This window comes from Falco peregrinus, chromosome 2 (assembly GCF_023634155.1).
Source record: "Falco peregrinus isolate bFalPer1 chromosome 2, bFalPer1.pri, whole genome shotgun sequence".
In the NCBI taxonomy this organism is placed as follows: Eukaryota; Metazoa; Chordata; class Aves; order Falconiformes; family Falconidae; genus Falco; species Falco peregrinus.
In genome coordinates this window covers 126,351,281-126,378,894 of record NC_073722.1, presented here as the reverse complement: position 1 = coordinate 126,378,894, position 27,614 = coordinate 126,351,281, and the positions used below count along the sequence as shown (strand labels likewise).

General features: G+C 52.2%; 2 protein-coding genes across 8 annotated transcripts in view; both read left to right on the top strand.

Moving 5' to 3' along the window:
• Positions 1–3,691, top strand: part of RNF213 (ring finger protein 213) — a 55,062-nt gene extending 51,371 nt beyond the window's left edge. For both annotated transcript variants that reach the window (XM_027795994.2, XM_055797788.1), the window contains exons 60-66: positions 37–217; positions 342–543; positions 691–768; positions 1,075–1,272; positions 2,092–2,181; positions 2,288–2,466; positions 2,992–3,691. In XM_027795994.2, coding sequence (XP_027651795.2) covers positions 37–217; positions 342–543; positions 691–768; positions 1,075–1,272; positions 2,092–2,181; positions 2,288–2,466; positions 2,992–3,145 — 1,082 coding nt within the window. In that variant the 3' untranslated portion in view covers positions 3,146–3,691. The remainder of the gene's footprint in view (positions 1–36; positions 218–341; positions 544–690; positions 769–1,074; positions 1,273–2,091; positions 2,182–2,287; positions 2,467–2,991) is intronic.
• A 6-nt stretch (positions 3,692–3,697) lies between these two features.
• On the top strand, positions 3,698–15,499 carry ENDOV (endonuclease V). 6 transcript variants are annotated; one of them, XM_055797800.1, is made up of 9 exons: positions 3,698–3,831; positions 4,297–4,468; positions 5,654–5,788; positions 6,269–6,308; positions 6,411–6,523; positions 6,634–6,702; positions 7,358–7,483; positions 14,069–14,145; positions 15,193–15,499. In XM_055797800.1, exons 1-9 carry the CDS (start codon positions 3,788–3,790, stop codon positions 15,218–15,220), a joined length of 804 nt encoding a protein of 267 aa, XP_055653775.1. In that variant the 5' UTR covers positions 3,698–3,787; the 3' UTR covers positions 15,221–15,499. The 6 variants fall into 6 exon arrangements, with proteins under 6 accessions (XP_055653775.1, XP_055653774.1, XP_027651848.1 ...); XM_055797799.1 differs by having other exon boundaries at positions 15,190–15,499; XM_027796046.2 differs by lacking the exon at positions 3,698–3,831 and having other exon boundaries at positions 3,857–4,468.
• Positions 15,500–27,614: the final 12,115 nt, after the last annotated feature.

The window sequence follows — 27,614 nt, the reverse complement described above, 5'->3', positions numbered from 1 at the left end:
GCCACCTCAGGCAGTCTTCTCTGCCTTTTATTTCAGGGGAAATTAAGCTTCCTAAAGGCTACTGTGATGCTGACCTGACCCTGGACATCAAGCTTGAGGTCCTTCTGCCACGTCGACAGGGGCTGGGTCTCTGTTCCACAGCCTTAGCCAGTTACCTCATTGGTCTGCACAATGACTTTGTCCACTCGGTGAACAAACTCATCAGGGAAGACGATAGGTATGTTGCTATTCCAGCTAGGCATTTCTGGGGGCTCTGTTGTATGACCTGCTACCATGCAATCGGCTTTCCCTCCTTCATAAAGGCTCCTCACTCTAAGTAGAGGCTCTTTTCTGTTCTGCAGGTACTTGATCAGTCCATCAGAAGTGGCTGACCTGCACTTGATCAGCTATGAAGTTGATAGAGACCTGATCCCTCTGATCTTGTCCAACTGCCAGTACAGCATGGAGAAGGGAGGGGAGACGTTGCAGGACTTTGATCTGGAGAGGATCCAGCAGCAAGTCATCAGCAAGTTCCTGCAGGGGAAGCCGCTCATCACCCTAACGGTAGGACAAGGCAGCTAGCTGTGTGTTCTGTAGACAGCTTCTTGGCTGATGCTGGAGCCCTGCAGAGGTTACTGCAGCTAGGCATGCACTGCAGCAGGGTAAGCGATGTTACCAAAGCTTTACAACCATGTGTTTCCCTCCTGACAGGGAATACCTACCCTTGTGTACAGGCATGATCGCAATTATGAACAGCTGTTTAATGATGTCAGGAATAAGCTGGACCAGGTGAGTTTCTGCATTGGAGGAAACAGGGCAAGCATGTGACCCCTGGCAATCCTGAGAAACGCTGGGTTTGTGTTCTGTCACTTGCCTTGTTCATCTGAAGGCTCATCTGCTAATCTCCCAGCATGCCTTAAGTAAGTACAAACTTGCCTTTTGTCAGTCAGGATTTAATGAGGAAAGGGATATAGTTAAATATTTTCAGTTTCCTAAATCAGGGGCTCTGCCATCTTCTACGACTTTAGCAACTTGAGCAGCAATAAGGACTGGCTCTAGACTAATACTAGCAACTACTTTGGCTTTGGTTTTCAGAGTGCTCTCCCCAGTTCTGTGATGAACATGATCACCGGGGAACTACAGTCCTACAGTGATGTCTGTGATGCTCTGTCTGTTACTGAAATTACCTTGGGATTCCTGTCCATGGCTGGAGAGAATGCCGAAATGCTTCTGACTGACTACATTGAAAATGTTCTGCAGATGGGTGATCAGACGAACCCTCATGTACTGCAGGTGAGTCCTGAGACCAAAGCTCTTGTTCTTACAGGGTAAATTCTACACTGGTTTGTACTAAATCCAGCCAGTCTGATCTCCAAGCTCAGCATTAGTTCAGCTTGAAAAATATATGTGATAGAATTCTCTCTCCACCATATTCAGTGGTGAGGGGGAAACAATTTTCCCTTCCCCTGCAACCAGTGTTTGCAAGATGGAGCATCTACTAGCTTGTTGATACTCAATAGGTTCTTGCAAAACCCAACAGAGAAAAGTCAGGTGCAGGGTGAGTGCAGAAGGTGAAACTCTTCTCTGTAGATCCAGGCTCTTCTGTCAGCACCAGGAAGGAGAATTCTCAGTTGAGTGTCAGCATAACTAGTTGCAGTGCTAAAACTCCAAAAAGGGAGAACTTTCAATTATGAGTCAGCTTTCAGTGACACTGGCTTGCCTGGTGCTGAGCAGGATTGAAAATATCCCTTTACCTCTCAGAAGTGGTGTTGGGGGGAAGGTTTTATCTCCTAATGATGTGTGAAAAGAGGTCCTGTACCAGTGGCAGCAAAGGCACTGCGTTATAACAAGCATGTGTGACATAGCCCTATCACTTTCCCACTCCGTTTCGTGATACCAAAAGGATGGATTATTGAAGGCAAAATAAGGAAGAGAAAGAATTCGGTATTGCTTCTCCACCCAGGTTAAAAGGGCTCGGTGAGCTCCCTGCTGAACTCTTTGTGCTTGCATTGCGCTGCAGTTCTGACCTGCATGGGCAGGGCAGGGTGCGGACAGGTTCCTAAATACATCCCTTGCATCCAGGTTCACTCCATATATCTGTTTTTCTTTCAGGCTTTCAGACGATGTCACCTAAAGCACAACATAGCACTATGGCAACTTCTCTCTACGCGCAAATCTGAGCAGCTTCTGCGCCTCAAAAGGGTAAGGTGCACTGATGACTTAGTGCCTAATCAGCTGTTTCCTCTTTGCAAAATGAAGTTGCTCAGATGTGTATGGTTGGTTGTTTTTCCCCTCACTGCATTTTTAGGATCCTTTTGTAGATGTCAGTACAGTCTACAAAGCTGAGCTCACTCCAGAGATGGCCAAGCTCCTCAACACCTTCCTTATCCACACAAGGCTGGAAACCTTCCTGCAGGAGCTCCATGAAATTATAATCTTGAAGCTGAGACGTGTCAAAGATGTGGATGAATTAAGACCCACGTGGAGGTAAGTTATGCAGCCCAAACCAAACACAGTTGTTATTAACTTGAGCTTTTCTGTCTCTGAAAATGCTTGTGATGGAAACTGTTCCCTTGGCAAATGACTGTCATGATTGACACAAAGCAGAATCATCAACATTAAGAATATGCAGCTAGTTCCAAGACACACTGCCTGTTTCTGGCACGTATAACTCTTAATCTTACACAAGTTATTTTAGGAACACTGCTGGAATATACCAGGAGCTGCTGTTCATGGGCGCTAAAGATAAATGCAAGCACTTCTGGAGTTGCTCAGATGAGGACACTTGGCTTTCCATGCGCACAGCTTGGCCCTAACAGCTTGGTTCTGACCTGCAGCCTCCCATTTCTGGGTCCTTTAGCCTCTCTCTAAATCTGACTGGCTGTTTAATCTTTCTTATTACAAGAGACACGTGTTAAAACTCTGTACTTAATATTAGTGTACAAAATATTATGTGGCAGTTGTAGTTTGCGGTACATTATCTATTAATACTACTTTTGCTCTGTTTTCTAGCCTGAAGGAATCACTTATTCCTTACCTTGACGAAAAAGACTCTGAGTTGGCTACAGAGCTGCAGGAGCTGTTCCCAGATGAGATTCTTCTCTCTCACGCTACTGCTACATGGCGAGCAGCTGCGCTCTTCAAAAGGGAGTGCTGGGAGGTCTAGGGCAGGCCTGCGCGCCCCCCCCCCCACTGCCGTGGCCCAGGGCCTTTGTGCCACAAACAGAGGGTCTTGGGGCAACTCTGGAACCTGGGCGAGCTGTTTTTTGGGGGTTTGGTGTTTGTTTTGGGCTGTGTTTTTACTGACTCCAGTACCAACAGCATGAGGCAGAGTCTGGGTACATTCATGCAGTGGAAGGATGGTGGAGGAACAGAAGGCTGCGTGGCAAGGCAGAGACTTTGGAAAAAAACTGCCTGAAAAAGATGAAGGATTTTTTTTTTTTAAAAAAAAAGCATCATTCTGTGATCCTGGGAAAGGCTTTTTTTTTTTTTTTTTTCCTTTTTTTTTTTTTTTGCAACCTGCATTCATTTTGCCACTGGTTGTCTCGGCCTGGCTCCCCTGGCTGCTGCTGGGGGTCCCCGCTGTCCTGTCGCCGGGGGCTCAGCACCGCTGCGGAATCGGGGCCGAGCTGGCAAAGGGCCGGGGCGCTGCCGCCCCCGGGCTCTCCCTCCCGCCGCCCGGGAGGCGTTTCCTAATAAAGCTGTTTCTCGAGTCTCGTCCCGCCTTGTTCCACGCCGCGCCCGGAACAGCCGTTCGCCGCCTGCGTTCCTGGGGGGGGCGCGGCCGCGGGGCCTTCCGCTAGCCGCCATGGCCGAGCCGCCGCCGCCCGCCACGCTCCGCCGCTGGGAACGGTAACGGCGCGGCCTGCGCATGCGCGGGGGCGGTGGCCATGGCAACCGTGCGCGGGGGCGGCCCGCGCCTCCGGCCTGGGCCTGCTGCGGGAGGCCGCGGGGGTCCCCCGTCGCTTCCTCTGGGGATCGGGCCCGCCGCGGCGGGGTCCCCTGCCCTTCCGCTACCGGGGCAGGCCCGGGGTGCCCTGCAGCCCCACGGCCCCCTTCACCCCGCGGTCCCCTACCCTGCCGCCCCACGGCCCTCATGAGGCGACACGCACAGAGCAAGGGCAGTTGCATCCCCCAGAGGCAGCAGAGGGGTTCCTCTGTCCCCACAAGCCCTGGGGTCGGTTGGGAAGAGCCCCCCGGTCTTCCGCCCCCGCGGTTGGGGCCATGGGGGCAGGGATGGTGCCAGGCCGCGGTGCTGGGCCTGGAGCTGGGGAGGACGGGCACCCTCCTCACGGTGGCTCTGTGGTCTTTCACTAGAGAGCAGGCACGGTTGAAAACCAGCGTGGTAGAGGAGGACACTGAGGAGTGGCAAAAGGATTCACGTTTTACAGGACTGGAGAGAGTGGGAGGTGTGGACTTATCTTATATCAAAGGAGATGACACCAGCGCCTGCGCCTCCCTGGTGGTTCTCAGCTACCCAGCTCTTGAGGTAACAGCACGGGAACAGTTTCACCCCTTCCGTCCAGGTGTGCGATAACAGTTTTTATAGAACACTTTAACACAGAGGCTGTTACCTGCTGTGCCTCTGCCTTGCCGGACATCAGTAAGTTATCGCATGTATGTTCAACAAAGCCTCCGACTGTTGGCAAGAAAAATGAACAGAGTAAAAAATACGTTTAAGGATTTGGAGAGAAGTTAAGAAAGATGTGATGCAAATTGCTCCTAATTGCAAGAGGTTTGTAGGATTACTGGGAGTTTACAAGGTGCGGAGCGATAGCTTTAGTATGCGTTCAATTTAGTTGGTAAATCTAAAAATACCGTGATGAGATGTAGTCTGTGGTCAGGCACAAAAGGCTTTAGCTGGTTTAGGTATGTGTTGAAAATAATCAGTCTCACCCACTACCCAGAAGGAGACAAAATGGACCGTTGTTATTCAGTGCTGATTGAGAGGAAATTAAAGCATTTGTAGCACTCAAACAGCAGATGTCTTGTTTGGGAGTTCTTGCTAGGAATCAGCTAATAATATGGGATGTAACATGTAAAAAGCCTTTTCAAAACTGCTGAGAATCTCACATCCAACAGTCATTTTACTTGAATTAATAAAGATTTTTGGTCTCTTTCCCAGCTTTCAAAATGATATAAAAATTGTCTTTCACTGTAAAATCTATAACAAGCAGAGAAATAAAGTTTGATACTGGCTGCTGGGATTTTTATGAACTGAATTTAAAATCCTGCCTTGATTCTTGACTTGTCCTGCATGATTGTTTGGGGTTTTTTTTTTATTGGTCCTGTCTTACAGAGTGTCTTTTGGCCTATCCCTGCACAGAAACAGACACCCTTTGATAGTGCTCTGACTAGGTGAACTCTGAGGTGCCCCCACAGTCTGTTAGAATAGCTGCTCTAATTTTGTTTCAAAGACTTCACTCTCAGGCAGGGTATGATAGGTGATGTCCAGCCCTCTTCTGTCAGCAAGTCCATTATCCATCCACTTCTCTGAGTGAGAGACTGACACAACCCGGTGGCCTTGGCTTTGTGGGAGAGATCCAGAAGCAGAGTATTTTTAAAAAAGATGAGAATAAGGGATATAAACCAGAGGAGATGCCTCTGAAACAGTCAGGATCTAACCAGCAAAGTCCTGAGGGTCATTGTCTCTGCACTGTCTTACTGCTCCCAGGTGCTGTATGAGGATTGCCGGATGGTGGCTGTGAGCGCCCCATACGTGGCAGGATTCTTGGCTTTCCGAGAGGTCCCTTTCCTGGTAGAAGCTGTTCAGAGACTTCAGCAGGAGGAGCCCAAGCTCAGACCTCAGGTGTGACATATTTCTTTGTCCCAAGTTGAGATGTCGTGAGGGTACAGGGTGCTGCTGAAAGGGGTTCTTCTCTCTCCTGAGACTGTGGTATATGGCTGTTTTCCACTGGCAGAGCAGAAAGTGCGATGTCAGAGTTGTGTTGAGGCATCTATTGCCCTTTCCTGAGGGAGCAGGGATACTGAGCCCAGAACAGCCAGGCCTTGACCATGGGAGTCCCATTCTGCCTGCAGCACCAGTGAAAAGCGTTGCCAGCCGCTAAGAGCTCACATTGCTGATCATAAAGATATTTTCCAAGCTAAATGATTCTATGACTGTGATTTAGTCAGCTGTAGACACTACAGGAAGACACTTACAGAGAGGAGTAAAAGAACTGAGAGAGACTTCCTCACAGGGCCAGCATCACTCTTTGCTTATTGGAGTGGCTCTCAGTGCACAGGAAAAAAAGTTGGTTTTTTTCTTTCCTTTTTTTTTTTTTTTTAGGTGGTACTTGTAGATGGGAATGGCCTGCTCCATCCAAGAGGTAGGACTTTACTGGAGAACCCTGGTCTCCAGGGTCCCTGTACTGCTGCTTGAGATTCCTGTTCTCTAGTGTCCTGCAGTTACAGTGACTTCTTGTTGGCAGGATTTGGTGTGGCCTGTCACCTTGGAGTCCTGACAGATCTACCGTGCATTGGAGTGGCCAAGAACCTCCTGCATGTGGATGGCGTGGTCAGGGATGAGCTGCACAGAGAGCAGGTTAGGCTAGGCTGGGAATTTTATTTCCACTCTTTAATATGTGGCTGTCCCAGTTCTCTTGGGATGTAAGTACTTCCTAACAAACTGATCTTGTGTGTGTTTATCCCTAGATTCGTTCCCTGCAGAGGGGAGGAGATACATTCCCACTGACAGGCACATCAGGGAGAGTCCTGGGCATGGTAAGCTGTGGGAAGTTTCCTATTTGCTTGGCCATCAAGTCTTCCAGCTTTTTGTAGCTGAGAGCACTGGAGAATGTTGTCTCTAAAGTGGGACTGTCTCAGTGATGTTAGTTCAGTGTGAACAGGTATCTGGTAATGCTGCTTTCCCCTTTCTGTGAGCTCAGACATTTGTAGAAGGAGTTGGCAGTTCAGGTGTTGGATACGTTCACGTTCATGGCTATGGCATCTGAGGTGCTGTGCTCCAGCACCCCCGTTCATGAGCCGCAGTCAAGGAGAGGTGCCAGTTCTGTAGCAGCTTGCCAGGATGCAGTATGGGAGCAGCTGGCTCAGAAGTGTGCTGCACAGGAAAGGGGCAGGTGTACGAAAGTTCCTGCGTCTGGTGTTACTTCAACATAGGCTGTATTAGCAAGTCTCTCTGCTTCCCAGAGCAGTGTGAGGCATTTTAGGAGGGGCCACAGTGGTCTGTAAGGGCAAACAGTCCCTATGAGGAGATACTGGGAAGTAGAAGAGGTTCAAGAAGGCTGGGGGTTGCCAAATATGGAGCCACCATCCCACCTTCTGAAGGCAACTGGCTAGCTTATAATTCATCTGCCACTCTGTATTTGTTAAAATAAGCCTCTTAAGTATTTGATTTTTCTTGTTTCTGAACGCACAGGTCCTGCGTAGCTACAACAGCTCTAAGCCGCTTTATATCTCTGTGGGTCACAAGGTGTGCCTGGAGACAGCTGTGCGCCTGGTCAAGTCCTGCTGCAGGTACCGGATCCCAGAGCCCATCCGTCAGGTACAAAAGCAAGGGAGCTGAGGAAGGGGAAGGCAGGCAGTGGAGGGGGCTGTGGTTGCCAAGCCTGTGGTGATATTTTGGAGCCTCAGTTTTCTACTGACTCCAACTGGTGTGCTGCAACTGGCACCCTTGCTGGCCTGTTTTCCCCAGCCTGCTGTGGTGTCATTTACAGGTCCTTCCTTATTTCTTGCTTGTTCTTATGACACAGTGCCCAGAAGCACACGCAGCCCTTACTGCAGACCCAGCCTGCCTGATTTCTTGGTTCCTCTCTGCAGGCAACTTTTGTGATGCTGGTGTTAATACACGGGAGCTGGAAATGCAGTTTTCCTGGGCACTTTGAGCCTAGCACAGACTGCAGTGGTGCTCCTTTGGGCTTTTCCCTGCTACTGCACTCTGTAAGAGCTGCAGCTCTGGGCGGCAGCCAGCCAGTAGGTGACAGCACTGGATCACCGTCAGTGAGCCCAGCTGCCACAAAAGGCTCAGTTTCAGACTAATTAAATCACAACGGGGCTTGAGGAAAGGATCCGGAGAAGTGTAAAGCCTCTGGGACTTCTGGCCTGACAAGTGCTTCCCTTCTCTCAGGGTCACCCTGCTGTTGGTGGCTCAGGCAGGCCAGACCCAGCGACTGCCCAGGGAGCGGAGCCTGCTCAGATACCCATGTCGGTAACGTTGCCCTGGAACACGCCGTTCGCTTTGCTGCACTGCCTGCTTGTCAGGTGTCTGGCCACCTTTGCTCTGCAGCTCCTCGACGCAGCACTGAGGTGATCCTGCTGAGGGCCGTTACAGTCTCTGCACACAGGAGCTTCTCATTGGTACTGCAGTGTTTTCTGAAAACAGAGTCTGGAGTCTGTGGTTATAGACCAGACAAAAATCTAACACCTTAAGAGCAAAACAAACCTTGAAGTGTCCATACCAGAACTGGAGTTTCTGATCTCATAAACCACTGCCTGCCAGACGGTAGTAGGCTGATAGATCTTCTTATGTAATCTCTTCCAGCAAGGGACAGATGTCTCTGCAGAGCTCTGAGCTAGCTGTGCATTTTGGCATGTTCAAAGGAAGGGGGAAAAGCACTCCCTTTGGAAACAAAAAGGTGTCTTGGAGCTTTTCATCACCCTCATTTCATTTCAGGCTACCTCCAGTGTTTGTGTTCTGAGACTCTTCCAGTTCTCTGACTGCGACCTTTATTTAGAGTGATGGATTGAATGGTTGTCACTTTCCTTAAAGAGAGAATAAAAATCCAAAAGGGAGTGTGTTTACTATAGAGATAGAGGAACGGCAGGAGATAAAGACACTTAAACGTTTCCATAGGACTTCTCCCTGGCATAGTTCCTCTGTATGGTAACTATCACGGATTCTGACATAGGACAGTGCTGGAAGCCTCAACTCTTGAGCTCTGAAAGCTGGAGTTAGGAAGTAGAAGGCTGTGGAGAATTCTGCCACAGATGGCTGACTTGGCCTTTTTGCTATGTTGTGTCCCCAGAACAAGCTTGCAGACCTGATGGGTAATGTGCTTAGAGCTTTCCCAGTGTTGTGAAAGACTTCTGGATCATGAGCTCTTAGTTTGTGTGTTCTGGTAGTCCTAGAAATATGTTCTTAAGATACCTCAGCTGCCCATACCTTCTTGAGGCTGTGTTTACGGTTTGTATGAAGGCAGTATTATGCTGCAGCGTGTGTAGGTGTAGTGCTGTGCAGCTGTTAGGGGAACTGGCCAGTCTCTGTAGGGTATGCTGTGTTTCTTGGGCATGCAACAGCATCTAGGCAGTGATCAGAAATGGTTTGATTTGCATTCAGCCCACAATGTGGTCGTGCTGCCAAAGGAACTGTGGCTGTGATGCAGGTGAGAGAAGGGATCTTTGAGAGAAAGCAGAGGGAAGTTCGTTGTCACCTACAATCAGTATTTACATCCCACTTAGTCCTTACATCACATGTAAGTGCAAGGGCAACCTGGGAGAATTTTGCTTGCCTGAGGGTGATCTCTGCTGAGCCAGCTTGTGAGATTCTGAGGTTCTTCTGCAGAGATTTTGTCACTTGGAGCTGCCCAGACAGGGTTTGAAGGAGGCAGGAGTTGTCATCCCAGAAAAGTAAGCAAAGCATTCAAACTGAGAGGCACTGGAACAATACCAAGCCCTCCTGAGAGCAGCTGCCCTTGCTTACTTCTGGCAGAGGTCAGAACCCCTCTCAGGTGTTTGCCCACGCTTCAAGCCAGCTCACACCCAGGATCCCCATGCACAGCGGGGAAACACAAGCTTTTAGCACTCTCCAGCTGACAAGGACTGCGCTAGGACTGATTCTTCTGCTCTCTCCCTGTTTCAGGTTCCTGGTTGGCTGCACACCAGCCTCCAGCTCGCTTGTTGATCCTTTTAGCTCCAGCTGGCACCTTGCCCAGCTGGTTCCTGCTGGCTCAGGACGTGGCTGATAGGACAGCCTGATGTTGCCTCAGCCCATCAAGAAGGACAGAAGTAGGCCTGCCCAGAGCTGTGAATTTCTGCAGGTCACTTCATGTGAAATACTAAACACTTGCCCATAGGAGAACTGAGAAATAAGCCATCATCCCTCTCCTCAGTGTGCATAGCTCCTGCTGCCCAGCAAGGAAATCAGCAACTGATATCCTGAAACTCTTAAGTCCCTTTGGATGTACCACTAACTGCAAGCTTGCTGTGTACACAGAGATCACCACTGCCCCTCATAAAACAGGCAAAGCAACAGTTCCAGACCCTAATGCCAGCACTAGTCCCCTCTGAAAATAGAAACAATCTGTGAGGATTATTACGGGACAGTTATCCATCTTATTGATTAGCCTCTTGGTTAATACGCTGGGTTAAGCTGTCTCTCAGCAGAACATGGGTGGGGTTTTTCTTCCTTAGAAAAGTGGTTTGAAGATGTGACTCTTGCTACCTTGGTCTCCCAATAGGGACTCTATTGAACAACCTCCTTCCCTTGTTATAAAATACATCACGTAATCTCTTATCCTGGAGTGATCAAAGTTATTTGTCAGTTCAGTTATGAAACTGTCCAATTATAGAGCGAAGGGGAAAAAAATCTCCCAAACAAACCACACCTTGTGTAACTATTTTTCATTCTCGAGCCTGCAGAATCGTTAAGCAGTTGTGGAGCTGCGTTTCCAGTGGTAAGCAGGCAGAGCCTGCACCTGAGAGGTCTGACTAGGAGCAGCAAGGATGGGAGGGGTGGTGGGAAGCTTCTTGAGGTGCGGGAGAGACTCTTCAGAAGTAGCATAGCGATAACAGTAGCAAATGCTTCAAGGACAGTCACTGGGGATGCGTTAACCCACTTTATTAGCATGATCATCATATGCTGTGAAGCTTTTCCAGCTGGGAAGGTCACATACTGCTTTTTAAGTGGAGAGAGACACTCTGCCTTTGAGGTGGGGCACAGCAGCTGTTCTAAAATGTCATAGCATAGCAGTGTTTTTGAGAAAGGTAGTTTCTAAAAAAGAAAAAAAAAACTTTGAGGGAATGTAAAAGTCAACTGCCAGTTCTTAAAAGTTGTCCAAGAGCCCAGGATCTGCATGCTTCTGATAGCATCTAAGTCTTCTGCGAGTATGGTGCAGCACTGGAAAGCTGAACAGTAACACTTGCGGGGGACAAGAACATCCAGTAAATGTCCAGCAACGCTTTCTTCCAGCTCTTAGGATTTCCGTTGCTCTTCTTCCTGCCCCACTCTGGCCACATGTTGTCCTGCGTTGCTGTTAAGACACAGCAATCTAATTTTCCTAGTGAGCTCAGGAGGACTCCTGTCACAGGATAGTGTTATCAGAAGAGGAAGGGAGGAACTGGACACTTGCATGAGGATGGCTTTGATGAGGTGATGGCTCCAAGCTCAGTTTCAGATGAGGAGGGCAGTGAATTGTGAATTTTGTAGAGCCTCAATGTTACTCCTTTTGGTTTTGGTACTGGAAAGCAGAGCCTAGCGCATGGATATGGCCTGGCATGTAATTTGCTCCTGTTGTCTTCCTTGTCAGTTTTGCCTTTGGACTGCAATAGAGCCAAGGATGTGTGTCCTGGTTTCGGCTTGGATAGAGTTAATTTTCTTCCTAGTAGCTGGTGCAGTGCCGTGTTCTGGATTTAGTATGAGAATAACTTTGGTAACACGCCGGTGTTTTAGTTGTTGCTAAGTAATGCTTACCCCAAGTCAAGGACTTCTCAGTTTCCCATGCTCTGCCAGTGAGGAGGGGCACAAGAAGCTGGGGGGGAGCAGAGCCAGGACAGCCGACCCGCACCAGCCACAGGGATATCCCACACCATAGAGCTCAGTATATAAACTGGGGGAATTGGCTGGGGGCTGCTGATCGCTGCTCAGGGACTGGCTGGGCATTGCTCAGCAGGGGGTGAGTAACTGTTGTGCATCACTTGGTTTTCTTGGGGTTTATTCCTCTCTCTCTTTTTGTTATCTCCTTTTTCATTACAGTTATTATTATTATTACATTTTACTTTATTTCAGTTACTGAACTGTTCTTAACTTCCCAGGATGGGTTTTACCTTTTTCCAGTTCTCTTCCCTATCTCACTGGTGGAGGGGAATGAGCTATCCGCTGCATGGTACTTAGTTGCTAGCTGGGGTTAAACCACAACAACGTGCTTGTGTCTTGTCTCTGTTTGCTTTTAGTGGATGTTTTAACCTGCTTTAGCTGCGTAATTACCATCACACAGCCAGCTCATCAGGCACATAGGCAGGATGAGCCAGGCTCTTGCCTAGGGAAAAGGATATGCAGTAGACGCGTGGTGTGGTTCTCCATCTGTTGCTGCATCATAGAACTGCTGGAACAGAGGAAGGAAAGGGATGGGTACAGGAATGGGCAAGGCCAGCTTCTCTCATTTCATCCCATGTGCTCTTGAGGACTTGCCTGCTGGATCACCAGATTCCCAAACTCTTCACAGCCTTCTCAGTGTTCCCCCTCTCCATTTACAGTTTCCTGTGGAGGGCAGAGTCCTGTTTCTCAGCTGATTAGTGACCAGAAAAGTTAATCCTTTGGGAACATCACAGTGTCACAGGTATAAAGACCATGGATGATCTTGGAGTGCTGTGAGCCAGACTGCAGCCTGCACCTGCTTGCAGTGCCAGTGGGAGTCCCTGTTAGCATAGTCCTGGGACACAACTTCTGTTTCACTGAGTATACAGTGAAGGTTATTGCAGCAGTTTCTGGGGCATTCTGCTGCTCTGGGACTTGTCAATAAAATACTCCAGTAGTTCCCCACCTGTTGAGGAGGGATCTATGAGCCACTGTCTCATGCTAAACTGCCTTGCAGTGCCGCAGAGATCTGCGCTCACAACCATATGGTTTTGGCACACCCAACAACTTTTGGGGTACCAGGGGATGTACTGCTTTTGTGCATCATTATATGCTGAAGGATTTTGGTAGCTTTGAGCAAAAGCATTGAAGAATATCACAAGAAATAGAAGAGTGGACAGAGTCCTGGGCTCAAGGGGAGTAATTTTTTTAGGCATCTTTACCTGTGAGCATTTTGCTGATGCACAGGAGCTCCTCAGCGTTACGAAGACCTGCATGTAATCATGGCATGTGATCCCTTTATGGAGTGAGGGTGGTGGACCAGCACTTCTTGGAATGTCTCCTCTTGAGGGAAGAGTTACCTTGCCCTCAAATTTCTAACAAATCTATCTTTCATCAAATAGTGATGAGCTGTTGCTGGTGAAGGAGCTTAGCTGCTCGTTACATTTTCCTGCACTGCATTTGGACCTGCCTGCATGTGGAAGAACTCATTTGGGTTGGTTCGAAGGATGAAAGCACTAGATCACTCTCAGACTTCCGAGTCTCCTCCAGCCTGGCTCTGCTGCAGGGTTCTTCAAAGGGGTTGCAGTGTAGAGATAAGGCACAATGGAGAAGCAGCCCATCACCACAGCAACTCTCCCTTTGCCAGTGAAACTCTCCCTTTGCTTACTAAGCCTCTGGAAATCCTTACTGTCACTTCCCTGGACGATGAGGAGGGCATCTTAGGAGCTATTGTGCAGTGTAGGTGTAAGGTAAGGGATTCTAGCTGGGTCAGTGCTTGCCAGAAGGCTCACTGCCCTGCTGTGTGTGCTGGAAGCCTGTGCGAGGTCATCCTCTGGGTCCCATAGGAACCCTTGGTGAAGGGTGATGCACTCAGCTGTAGCCGGCACTTGTCGAGGAAGCCCAGTCTAGGTCCTGCTTAGGCTGTTCATCCTGCTGTGTTTGGGGTAGGTCAGGGCTGAGCAGACCTTAGGCAGCAGCTGGCAGGAACTGTCTGTGCCCGCTGCCTCACCTGCTTACTCCTGTGAGAAATGAAGGGGCAGACAGCAAGGGTTCAGCAAATGTCATTTCTGCTTCTGAAAGGGACTGTACTCCAGTATGGCTGGTCCATGACCCTCTTATTTCTTCTTTTTAAGCCTTCATTCTCCCAAGCAGCACACAGTGAGGCACAGAAACCAAACAAGGAAAGAAGCGTGCAGGTTCCTTTTTGCTACACAGTCATACAAAAGCTGTTTGTGATGTACTGACATCAGGGCATGCAGGGGCATACGGAGATAACAAAGGGGAGGTACCAAGCAGGCTGATCAATCCATTTTCACTCATTTTTCTCCTTAATTCCAGGCTGATATTAGATCAAGGGAGTATATTCGGAAGCAGCTGTGTTCACCGCTGGAGGTCGTATCTTCTGGGCCCGAGAGGTAGGTGTGTGGGCAGCCCAAGCAGCTGCCTCTCCAAAGGGGATCTGCTCATGTAATGATCTTCAGTAATGGCATTAAGTGGACAGACGGGGTAACAAGGTGAGCTCAAGTGACATCAGGACATATGCTGCCTCCATAAAGGGTGATTTCTGGTGATTGTAGCCGTGGTACTTAACACGTTTCTTCCACAGAGCACTGTGTCCTAGGCTGGGGAAGGTCGCTGGGGATTTGGTCTGTTTCCAGTGCCTGCGATAAGCAAAGCACTAACGCCTACAGGTGTGGCATGAGGGTGAACAGAAATATCTTGCAGGGAGCTGGTTCCTGCCCCCAGAAAGCAAGGGGAGGGTCAGACACCCCCACTTTTACATAATGTAGACCAGAGACTGCTCTGTTTGTCGGTTTAAATCCTTAGCAAGTCCACCAAGGCGTAGGAGTTCCATGTGGTGTTGCTCTGCTGCCGTTTCAGCATAGTTCATAGTCTGTTGTAGGATTCCCCCAGACCCACACCAGTACCAGGCTGGACAGATACTAGATAGTCCTGCTGGAAGAGCTGCTTGGGGATGAACAAAAAAGCCCACTCTGCTCTGAGGGTCCTGATGGACCAGAAAGATTGAAGGCAGCTCTTACAGATTCCTTAGGACACCTGGATCGTGCAACTTACCATGCTCTGCTCAGCTCCTCTGTTCTTTGAGTCATTCAGCCAGAAGCAGAAGGGGTTTTCTCTGCTCTTGCAGTGGCAGTTGCACAGCGTGGCCAGGCCATGGGGGTACCCCTGTGCAGTGCCAGACTGAGTGTGCCCCATTTGTGCTAGAGCTTCATCTCTGATACCTTCCTGCCATGGCAGATGCTAAAGCTCACACAAAGGCTAGCAAGTTTGGGGGTCTGTGCAACAGAAAACCCAAACTTATCCATTTACGGCCATATATATCTCATAACCTGCATATCTGAGCCCCTTACCAAGTCACATAGTTATTTGCTCTTCTTGGTTTCTGCTGTTGGTTTTGGTTTTTTAAGTCTGTGACCCTTCCTTGTCTTTGTTTCTAGCAGAAAAAAAGAAGCTGAATTGGATGATTAGTCTGATGCCAGAAGAAGGTGCAGGGCTCCTTTTCACTGGATCCTCTCCTTCACCGAGACTGTGGATCTGTCGAATGCAACAGCCAAGTGCCCCCCCCAGGGGAGAGTAGTGCAAGGCCGTGTCAGTCAGGACAGCACCAGCCACTGTGCGTAGTTCTGGTGGGCTGGCAGAGCAGCTTCTGTTCAAGGATAATGTTTGGAGTTTACTTCTCAGGGCTGATTTTTGAATGTTGTAAAAATGTTTGTGTAAGCAAAGATGTACTTTTAAGTTTGCCGTGACTTTCTTGAGTACTTGGGCAGTTGCAGGAGGTGATGTACAAAGAGATGCTGATGCACTTAACATAGTTACAAACTGTAGAGCTGGCCTTTGGCTCCCACCACACCTCTGTGGCACAGAGACTTCCCTTCTCATCAGTTTTGGAACAGCTTCCACCCAGCCCCTGCAGCCTGTACTCACATCCACAGAAGCCCAGTGCGCAGCTCCGGCTGGTCCTGACAGACGGGCAGAGGATGCTGTGTTTCAGGTGGGCGTGTGACTCACGAGGGAGGGGACGGAGCCAACAGTCTGCTTGTGGATTTTGGAAAAGGCTCGGAGGTCTGAGCTCCAGAACCTGAGAAGATTTCTGTCTCTTTGGTGCCAGTGGCTTCTGTGTGCCTGCTGCCTTGGTGGCAAGCAGTGGCTGCCAGCCCTCGGGTCACTAGCTGTGCTGGGCATGTGGTGCTCTCCCATTGCTGGTCTTGGTGGGGACTTGCTCTGCATTGCCGCTGAAGCACAGCTTGGATGGAAGAGCATTATGGTACCTGGACTCGCTCAGTGTTGCTGTCATGCCCTGTGCAGTGAGGGAGGCAGGGGGCTCAGTGCAGACCAGCTCTTCCTGAAGGAAGGATCATCTCAGGGGAAAGGAGAATTTCCCATCAAGGAGAATGGGGAGGGAGGTCCTTCCTAATATACAAATCAGTACAATCAATACAATCCACAGATCCCAGGCTTGAGGTTTTGAAGGCTGAGTGGACTGGGAGCACTCGTGTTAGGTCAGGAAGAAGCTCTCTGTGCCCAGTACGCTTGGACCAACACCCATTGATTAAGCCATTTGTGAAGCTTTGCTTTAGCAGCAGAGTACAGAACAAACAGTTTCTATCCCTGAATCAATACAGCAAGACTTGTCCAATTTGCAGGGCTAAAGCTTTTCCTCCAAAGGTGTGGGTTCCTGGTTCTGTTTGGGAGGTCATTCCTGGCTATTTCCAAAGCACAACAGGAGCAGATACAAGAGTTCTTGAACACAGCCAAAACTCTGGCATATTGATTTCAAAAACCATGGCTGTGTGAGATTTTAGCCTGAAGAGAAGGGATGTTTTCCTGGGGTTGGAGAGAGGTGCTCAGGGTCAGGACTCCTGTGGTCTGTTTTAAATGCTGCCAAGCACTTTTGCATAAATTTATCTCACAGCTTTTGTGCTCCTTTCTTGCAGCTACCTTGGTCTTGGTGCTGCTTTGGGTATAGAGGACATTCAGCCCCTTTTGCATGTCTGTGTGGCATCTGCGAGACTGGAGTCTGGACTGGTTCCTCCTTTGGTGCTACGCCCTGAGACCGGGTGGGAGAAAGGGCAGCAGTGCCAGGCTTGGCTCCCCGGGGCCTGGCTGGGGAGCTTTGTCGGGCTGGTCCTTGGGAGTGTTGAAGAGGGGGACGGGTGCTGACAGGGTGCTTCCCAAAAAACCCTTGCTGATTGATATGTTTTAAAAGACAAAGCCAGAAGCAGCTGCAGTTTTCAAGCCCCGAGAAGGAGCCTGCTGTCTCCTGGGGAACCTCAAAGCCATTTTCACATGGGAGTTTGTTACGTGGGTGGACAGAGACCAGGAAGGGAAAAACGTCGCAGTGAAAGTGTGCTCCTTTGATCCCGGTGATGTGCGTGGGATTGGAGGGGCCGCCTGACAGGCCAGGGTAAGAGGCAGCATTTGGGTTTGTTTCTGACAGGGGCTTTGGCAGGGGACGGGATGCGGGAGGCTGGTGGGCAGCCCTCTCCGGCTGGGGGGACATGAGGGCAGCCGCCTCGCCTGGCTCCCAGTGCCACGGATGCAGCACCTCTTCTGACACTGCCCTGGCCCCCATCTCGAGGGAGCATGTGGAGATGAAGCCTCCTGAAAACCAACCTTGCTGCCAGCTTGAGAAACCAGGGAAACAACCGAACGCCATGAGAACAGCCTCCCCGGTGCTGCCACCTCCTTCATCCACGGCGAAGGCACCCGGAGCGGTCGGGGGGGCAGCGGGAGGCAGCTGAGGTGCCACTTCCCAGCTCCCAGGTGTGATGGGGACAGGACCCCGGCAATGAGCCACAGCCAGAGTGGGTGGCGGGGAGAGCTGCTGCAGCCTGGATGCTGGTGTGAGGGAGGAGAATTAGTCTGGTGATTAGCAGCGGTGGCCCACTCTTCCTGCGTCAGGAAACAGTCTGGCTTAACAAGGAAGGGCCTGCTGCGCTCAGCCCTCTGCATGTGAAAGCGTACTGGGGTGGGAACCCCCACACCCCCTAAAACCCCTCCTCTGCTCCCTGCCTCAGCACATGGCCGGGTGTCTTCAGCTCTGAGCACATACCCAGCCTGTTCTGTTTCTGCCAAAACTGCTGGACTTGGAGTGAGCTCTGCAGGACCCCGAACTGGCAGGAGCAGAGGTATTAACTAGTGAGTTCTTACTGGGAGGAATTGGTTTGGGACCTTTCCCAGCTCTTCCCAGGAGCCATGGGACCGCTGTCAGCTGCACACAGTTCATCCATTTCTCCATTTCTCATTCCAACCACATGTGAAGCAGCAACTTCACTAAACCACGGGGACAGCATCTTCTAAAGCCTGTCACAAATTTAGGCACAAATGACATGCTGTGGGCAGGGGACAGCTGTTTCTTAGATCTCATGGGCAGAACACCAGAGAAATCCATCTTTTCTTTCTTTTTTTTTGTGTTTTGTTTTCTGGTTACCTTGGCCCAGGGAGCAGCCAGCCCATGTTGGGGTGCTGCAGGACCAGCCCAGGCTCACCCCACATTCTGGGTCTCACTGCTCCTGCTGCCAATGTGCCTTGGCTGTGCTGAGGTGCCTCATGCAGCTCAGCTGTGCCAGGGGAAGGGTCTGTGGGGAGCGGGGCAGCTCCTGCTCTGGGATGGCCCTGCTAGAAAAGGAGGTTAAGGGGGTTCCTCAGCAGCTGGGACTGTGGCTCCTGGTCTGGCTGTACAGCTGAAGTGGGTGAGTGCTGCTTTAACTTCTCCTGATATATTGATGATTTTGTGCTTCTGCTTGGTGCTTGGCCACGGGAGGGTTGGGGTGTGCTGGTCAGTAGGGGTTCTGCAGTAAAAGGTGTGAGCTGGGCTGTGCTGCGCCCAGTTTCCCAGGAGGAATGTGAGGCTCCCGCTGCTGTGGGTCTGCAGCTGGGGTGGTCTCTTCCTGCTGGGCTCTCTGGTACATGTAAGGCCTGTGTGCTCTCTGCACAGGGAGCTGGGGCTGGCAGCGCGGCTGTCTTCAGCCGCCCTGTGTGCCACAGGCTGCCTTGCTGTGGGGGGGTACCCCTGCCTGGGGAGCAGGGGGGAAGCTAGTGTTAAAAAAAAAAAAGCCATAAAGCTTCTCCCAGGCATTGCTGCTGCTGCTTCCCTCTGCGTGAGCTGATATGTCTCTGTTCTTATTCTGAGTGCAGGTAAACTGAGATGAGATGACTTGGGATTAAAGTCACCCTTACGGGGCTTGGGTGGAGGATGGGTGTTGCTTTGGTGGTGAGACCTTGCAGCCCTGCTGGAGCGGAGGGCTCGGCACTGCTTGGGTTTGGTACGTGCCTGTACTGTGCGATGCTCTCCCACCCACCACAGCCTGGGGAGGCAGTTAAACAAATGGACTAATCTGCGTGTTTGGTGTCTACTTGTGGCTCTCTGAACACAATAAGGGATTAACTTGGTCTTTATCTAATTGGTTTATAAACTAGGGAAGGGAAAATCGCTTTGTAATGCATGAAACCTGCTCTTAATAGAAACTCAAGAGACTAGAGCTTGAGTGTCCTTCCGAAGTAAATGCATACACCTCTCTTCCTTTTTAGCTGTTTGCTGGAACGTAGCTTTTTTTCTGGTTCCTAACAACTTATTGTTGTATGCTGGTGTATGCTGGCTTGTTATAAAGCCTTGCCTCTTGTTATCACCAAGGTTACTTTTCTCTTTAGCATTTCTCTCTGTGAGGGTTCAGGAGCCTCTGAACGGGTCTCATTGCATGGTAGCTCCTCAGTGCTGCTGGTGAACAGGGCCTGGGGATGGAGCTGCGGGATAACGGCGGCAGTGCCTGCTGCAAGATGCAGCCCTGGCACTCGGAGCAGGGATGTGGCTGTCCAACGATACCTCCTGGGGTGGCAAGCAAGGGCTGCAAGCTGGGGCAGAATTGTTCACAAGCACAAATTGCTAAATATAAGTTGCTAAGGGCTGGTAAAAATCTGGGATGTTGATGGGAGGAAGATGTAGAATGGAGTGAAACCAAAGGGGAAGAAGATGGAGAAATGAAGGAAGGAGATAGAATCCTCTCTTATAGCTAAGCAAGGGCTCTGTAAAAAGGGAGAGGTTGGTCAGGATAGTTCTTTAGCTTCTCACTGCAGTGAAACAGTGTGCTGTTACACAATCCTTGCGCCTCTGCTGCGTGCCTGGAGGGTGGATTAAGGCTGACTACCTTTGATTAAACTAATCTGGCACCTCTGCTGCTTTATCATTCAGCTGGTGCTGCCAGGTGGGGCTGGGCTGTAGCGCTAGCATCCTCCGGCTCTGCTCCCCATGCTGTTGGGATATGTCGTGTGGGCTTGGATTTCCTGACTCCCTGCTGTGCTTTCTGTAAGAGACGGTGGCAAAGAGGCAGCTCTGTGAAATGATTCCTGCTGGAGTTGCACTGGGGGTGTGGCGCGTGCCTAATCCCTCCCCTGAGTAAGAACATGCTGCTGGGAGGGGATGTGTGAGCAGGAAAGCTGTGAAGGATTGCCTGTTCTTGGGAGCGCTTCGATCTGCCTGGCCTGTGCAGCCTCCTGTGCACGGCTTCTGTCTGTGGGGCATGTGGCCGGGTGTCCCCCCGAGCCAGGACAGCAAGGACAGGGCTGCAGTGTCCCCCCGGGCTCGCCACAGCTGCCCCCAGCTCCATCCTCCAGGAAGCTGGTAATTAAAGCAGGAACCGTTTCTTGGCTTCACCGGCAGGGAGGCTGGATGGAGCCGCTCGCCCTGCTGAGATGCACATGTTGGAGAGCCCTTTCTGGCTGGCATGCCTTGGGCTCATCAACAGACACTGCCTGCGCTGGCTTAATTAAACCTGAGCTGCTCCATGCAGAGCCTCCTTGCTGCAGGCTTGGCTTCCACAGGTCAGGCTCAGCCCTGCGTGCAGATAGAGGCAGATCAAAGGCTGCTCAAGAGCTTCTCCGTGCAAACCTGAGCTGGCATAAGGAAACAACCACATTCCCCTTCTGCACCTGGTATTGGTGCCACTCTTCCAGATTGGAGCTTCTCACCAGCCGCCTGAGAGCTCTTATGGCCGCTTGTTTTACAGCTTTGTTTGCCCTCTGAGGATATGAAGGGAGATGGAGGTTTGTGCCAGTCAGATGCTGAATGGTTTGTTCCGCTGTGGGTTGTCAGGATCTGCGTCCTTTACATTTTTTGTGGGCACCTAGAGATCAGGAAAGAAGATCTCAGCTGCTTAGCTGGGGTCCCTTGAGAAGGGAGAGAAAATGCTTTAGGATGCAAGTCTGTTTCTTCTCTGATTATTGAGGCAGTCTAGATGAGTAACTTGGTCACAGATGCCTAAGCTGCATGAAATGAATTCCCACCTCCGTGTCTGGAGCTTGTGGTAGGCTAGAAGCTGCCTGTGCAGTTTATATTGCAAGACTGAGCTCTGGTGACTCGAGGTTTGTATTTTGGACGCTCATGCTGAGGACAGGGAAAGTGGTTTTGTTGAGATTTCCCCCCACCCCCCAGTTCTTATTCCTTTTCCCTTTTGACTTGTGCTGGCCAGGTGGATTTTGGAGGGGCTGTTTTCTTCATGCTTCCCCCAAACCAGGTCCATCTGTAGACTGGTACCATCAAGGCAGGAGCTGCAGAGCTCCTGCCACAAGCACTGAGCTTCCCCTCCTGTGTTTCCAGTGCATTTGGCTTCCGCAGCTGGTTGGGGCAGCTGTGTGCCGTTGGCTCTATCCCTCCTGCTCCCCTCACAGCAGGGAGCCTGTTCCCCAGCTTTGAGCCCTGATCTCTGGCTGCAAATGGGCATTTTTAGCGTTGGTCCTCTTTGGGACAGCTGAGCCACATCGGGGCATCCAGAAGCCTCTTGTGCCTCGGATGCGCTGGTCGGTGCTAGCAGGCAGTGGCTGTGCGTGCAGAGAGCACTAGTGAGGCTGGGGAAGCATCATAGTCCCCTTGTGCTTGTCTCCTTTTGTCCTGTAAATAGTTCTCCACACCAGTCGCTCTTCCTCTTGTTGGTCTCAATTGAGCCTCCCTAGTACTGATGCAGGTACCTCTTGCCAGAGTCTGCCAGCCCCCTGGCTTTATATTAGGGCTGTATTAATTAAAAGCACATGAGTGGAATTTTGACATCCAGATTAATAGTAAATGAGATAATTACGAGCTGTGTCATTAGGGTGATGGAGCAGCTTGTACAGGTCTCAGCCCCCTCCCCCCAAAAGGTGGCAGATCTGCAATGCATGCAGATCTCGCCTCTCTGGAGGCAGGGGCTGTGTCTGAGCAGAGCGGAGGCTGTGTCCCCCCCACGAGGTGACTGGGGAGGGTGGGAGGCAGGGGGTGCGTGAACTTTAGGGCAGATGAGAGTAAAGACCTGATTTCTCTGTGGCCGGGTGCTCTGCAGGTCCCCGCACGTGCCAGCTTCCTTCTGTGAGGGCACAGTTGGAGCACTTCTGTCCCCGTTCCGGAGGCCTGATCAGCTTTAAGAACACAAAATAAAGGCCATAAAATCAGCCTGTAATTAATTATTGGTTTAGTTCCCAACTCAAGGGCTCGATGCGGAATGTTTCCTTAGGAACGTGCTTTTTGTTGCTTTTCTTGGACTCGCTGCTTGGCTTGTTGTACCTCTGCCTGCAAACCCCCAGCTGTTCACACTCCGCTGCTGCTGCTTACAAGCTAGTGCATTGATTATTTTTTTTTTAATGTTATGTTTCTTGAGCACTCCTGAGAACCTTGTGCATGGGAGGCCCCTGGTGAATGCGGGGACTCCTGCCTCATGCCCTGCCTGATGTAGGCAGCTCTGCCGGGGGCACCAGCCTTAGGCCGGCTTATGTTTTGACTGGAGCCGTTTCTCTGGTGTGGAAACGGCCCCCGTTTGTGTGCTGATTAGGAGGATGTGATTAACCAGGCCAGTGGCACGTCTGGAGGGAGGGCTCCATGCCTGCGATAGCAGGCGTGGGAAGGAGATGAAAGGGAGGAGAGGTGGTGCTGTGAGCTAGCCCTGCTCCCGTGTCTTCGCTTGAAAGGGAGATGTCCGTCTTCTTCAAGAAGAGCATTATTGCCCGCTAATAAAATATCAAACAAATTCTTAAGAGAGTGTTTAGGATCTGAAAGCCTGTGATAAATCCAGCAGCTTTGTATCTTGCTCAAAACGATGGTGGGTAGCAATGTGATTAAAGCTCTCTGATTAACACACAAACTGTGTGTTTAATGAGTAGGATTGGGAGGGTTTGGGAAATCCAGCTGGCTTCTAACAAGGTTACTCCAACAAATTACTTGGATATCAATTAGTTTGCTAGGTAAATGTCACCTGGTTTCTTTGTTTGCTGTACCTTGGTATCCAATTAATTTGATGCGGTTATTGCTTGTGACTGACACCACTGCGGCCACTACAGCCTCGGGGGCAGGCAGGAGGGGAGTGGGCAGTGGGGTAGGCTCTACCCCACCCGTGGGGCAGCATCAGGGCCAGGGGAACCCCAGCCCCTTGAGGATAATGTCACAGCCCCTCCTGGCACTCCCACGGAGCAGAGTCCCCCTCTGCAGCCCGGGGGTGGGCGCCAGGGGTCGAAGCCCCATGGTCAGGCTGCTCTGTGAAGCCGTCCCTGCAGCTGGCTGGAGCCTCCTCTCTCCTGACTGAAAGTGGATAAATTTCTTTTGGCTGAAAATAACCTCCCCCTGCTGTGCTGCTTGCTGTCCTCCTGCCTCCTTCCCCGAGATTTGCCAAGCTGTGCTTGGACCGTGTGGCTGCGGCGCCTGGAGCAAGGGAGGCAGCAGAGGACGCACAAGCTGCTCCCTGAATGGCACAAGCAGTTGGGTGAAGGAGGGAAGAGCTGCAGCAGGGGCCGGGGGGGACAGTTCCCCCATTCCAGCCCTTGGGAAGCGTCCTGGGTGCTGGGGGTGCGATGGCTCTGTGAGGTGGATGGGGCTAAGGAAGGGCTGAGGCTGCAGCATCACGGCTGAGGACCTGCAGCCGGGGTGGCCGAGCCCAGTGTTGGAGGGGCTGCGAGCACACGGGGCTCCAGAGCTCTCCTGCTGCTGGAGAGAGCCCGGAGGTGAGCCAGGCAGCCCCGGCTGTCCCTGCGCATCCAGGCTGGCACACCCAGGATCAGTCCCGAGAGCTGTGCCAGGGAGGCCGATGCCCGGGGCTCGGGTCCTAGCCCTGGATGCCCCCAAAGGGCTCACGAACATTAATGACACCAACATATGGGTGGTCTGGGGGGGAGGAGGAAGGAGCAGAAAGCGTTGCCAGTTGTGAAGCACAACGCAGCCCAAATCTAACATCAGTGCAAGAAGCCAGCCTGGTGTCTGGGGGTGGGGGGGGCGGGGCTGGGGAGAAGAGGCTGCTATGAGCCAGGGCTGGGAGCAGTTGCTCTGGGCTCTGCTGGGGAGTCGGGGTCCTGCTCGCCTCTCAGGAGGGAATGAATCGGCAGAGCCGAGTCCCCGTGGGCGTTTGCCCACCCCGTTGGGGTAGGGGGTGTGAGGCTCGGTGGACAGAGCGTGTGCAGGTGACTGCGGGGAGGCTGCTGGTCCCCGCTTTCACAAGCACAGTCGGCGGTGTAATGGAGCCCTGCATCCTTCCTCTCCCGGTCCCGGTAGGAGGGGATGTGCAGGGGATCCAGGCCTTTGGACCCCTCGGCTGCTCTCTGCCAGCTGGGCTGGGGCCGGCCGCTGGCAGGTCTGACTTGCATAAGAGCCTCGCCAGGATGATAAATGTTGAAATCTGCTGCAGGCTATCACTGACCTAATTTCTAGCATTGCTGTGGATCTTGTCATCTGTTGCTTGCAGCCTGGGTGCAGATGGGCTGACAGTGTGGGAGAGGGTGCGTGGGGACCCCCAGGCTGTGCTGCCCCGGCACTCCCAGCCCTGGCAGTGTGGGGACCCGTATGGCTGTGACCCCGCTGCAGCCCACCCTTTTGTAGGACGAGCCTCCTGCGCCCAGACTGGGGCAAACAAGATAGGTGGGGTCCAGCTGAGCTCCGCTCCCTGCAGATTTCTGCTAAGCAGAAAACAAATGCTAATTACACAGCATAATTAGCAAGATGCTGCATCTATTTTTAATCAGCTTTGGAAGATATATTCTTTCTTCGGCTCTATGCTCACCGGCAGCCTCTCCTGTGGCAGAGTGGTGCTTAGTCGCAGACCCTCCCGTGGGTAATCAGTTGCTCTTCCCCTCTGTGCCCCTGGGATGGGGCTGGGATCCCTCCTGGGATCCCCAGCCAGAGGAGCATCCCACCTACAACTCCTTGGTGGAGTCTGAGCTCCCACTGAGATCCCAGCCCCCCTGTAATCCATCAGGGATGGATGGAAAGGATGGAGGAAATCAGCTCGGTGCTGTCAAGGTGGTGTTTAGCAGCGGCTGGGAAAATCGCAGGAGGAGGAGCCCAGGAATAGGTTGCAAAAATATTCTGAGAAGGCGAGATGGGGGGGCCAGCCCTGCTTTGCCAGCGGCTCTCTGGGCAGGTGTTGGGTGGGGTGGGGTCTACCCTGCTGCTGGGGGATGCCCGGTGCCAGCCCTGGCTGGGGAAGGGTCGCTCAGAGAGAGCTGCAGGGTGCAAAAAGCAAACTTTGCTCTGAAACATTCAGCAGGGGGATGCAAAGGGCCATTTAAAATGAATGTGTGTGTCTGCTGCAGCTGCAGGGGGGCCCAGCCCTGCAGGTTGTGGCACCAGTGGGATTGTGACACATGTAGCCAAAAGTGATGTGTGTGTGTGGGGGTGGGTGTTGATGGGACCCCCTGCAGAGCAGAGCTCTTCTCCTGCAGCTGGCAGCAGCTCGGAAAGATCCAGAATTACCAGGATTCCTCCAAAAATTCTTTAAAACCAATTGTGAAGGGTAAATATATCATTTATCTAATTGAAGAGCTGCATAGAAACAGGCTGATGGCTGGGCGATAAATCTGGATCATTTTGGAGCCCTGGGGTAGGTGTGCGCAGGATCTGGGCCACCAGCAATTTGGCAGGAGCACACTGGGTGGGGATGGTCCGGTTTACCTGGTGGGAGCAGTTTCCCTGTGGCGCCACCAGCTGCTGGGCTGGTCCCCAGCTGCCATCGGAGCTGTCAGGGTCTCGAGCAGCCCGGAGAGCTGGCAGCACCCGGGCAGTGCTGGGGGAGGGTGACATCTCCTTAGCATGGATGTTGCTCAGCCTCTGGGTGAGCTGGCCACCAGCACGTGGGGTACCCCTGGAGCCTGAGCTGCCAGAGATGGGCTGTTTGGTGAGCAGTGCCGGCATGCCCCCGTTTCAATCGCCCCCGTTTCAATCGCCCGGTGCAAACAGCCCTCCTCAACCTCCCTGCTCCATCCTTGCCCATCCCGCCTCCAGTGGCCATGTGCTCAGAGCCGCTGGGGTGGCAGCTGCCTCCCATCTGCTGCTCCGAAGGATTTCCCTGCCGAGCTGTGCCAGCACTGCCGCTAACCCATCGCTCCCGGACAGCAGCGCTGCCCTTTCCCGGTGCTCACCCACCAGGCACCTCCCCGGCTCCGGCAGTGGGCTGCGGCACAGGGATGGCCAGACCCATGTCCCAGCGGGGTAGGAGCCTGTGAGCGGGATGGTGCCGGCTCTTCACATGTCCTGCCACATGGGACATCACGATGCTCATGCAGCAGAACGACCCCCAGCACTGCAGCCTTGCCCTGCTGGGGTCTGTGCTTGCCACCACCTCAGCCCCTGTTGCTGGAGGGGGCTCTGCTGGGCCTCGCCAAGGTGGAAAGTGGCAGTGCCAGGGCTTTTAGCTCCACTTGGGACCGAGGGGGCTCTGGTTTAAGGGGGGTGCTGGCGTGGTGGGAGTGGGTGAGGTGTACAGGGCTGGAGGGCTGGTGGGATTTGCCGGGGGGCTGTGCCTTGGAGCCAGCTGATGCGTGCCATAGAAGTGCTCTGGGCTGATGTGCCTGATGCTGCCGTGGGGTCCATGGGTTGCAGTGGTGCTGCAGGACCTCTGCAGGGCTCTCTGCCCCTCACCAAGGCTCTTCAACACCTCATGGGTTGGAATAAATCCTGCAGCTGCCAAAAGCTGAACTAAACTGCAGAATCTGGGTTACCGAAGGGAGCCTTTGCCATTGACCCACTGGCTGCAAGCCCCCCCCCCAGACCCCGGGGAGCAGAGCAAGCCTGTGCTGCTCCTCTCCCTTGCCTCTACTGACTCAATTGCCCTGCCAGGAGGCTGCAAAGGGGCTGGTGCTCATCAGGCACCCACCACTCCAGGCTGCTGCTGGTCTTAATTTAACCATGGCTGAGCGGTGTGAGATGGTATTTCGTTTTCCGGTGCCATTTGGGTGAAGGCAGCTTTGTACTGGGGAAGGGGTGTCTGTGGGGATGAGCTGCTGTCCCACTGGGGCAGATATCTACCTGGGGCATTTGGTGTGAGAGCCACATGTGGGTTGTGCTGGCCGTGGCTACGGTGGTGCAGAGATAGGCAGGAGTTCATATCCCAAGTGTCTGGAGACCATGGGGAGGTTCTGCAGCCTGGCTGAGATCTGAGCTGCTGTGGCTGTGCCGGGAGCCGGGGCTGGCTTGCTTGTGGATCTCGGAGCTGTTTTTTTCAGGGAGATTTTTCACGTTGCAGATTCATTACTTCTGCTGTAGGAGCAGTCTCTGCAAGGTCCTAGAAAAGATGATTATATCTGGCAAGGGGCTTGTCTTGCTGTGCTAAACAGATTTTGCCTTCTTCCAGCCCCATGGTGCAGGAAGGCTGTGCTCCATGCGTGCCCAGGGCACCTCTGGCTCCGCTGCAGCAGGACCCCGGCCAGGTCTGGTCGGGTTTCCTAGGGGGAGGAAGGGCTCGAGGAAGCCCCTTCCTCAGCTGTGCCTGGAGAGGATGTCCAGGCAGTGCTGCAGCCGTGCTGCAGAGGTGTGGGGAGATGATGCTCTGCCAGCGAAGGCTCCTGAGCAGTGTTAGAGGGATGTTCTGTCACAGCTGTGACTCACACCTATGACTGGAACAGTCTGTTGGCCTTGACTTCG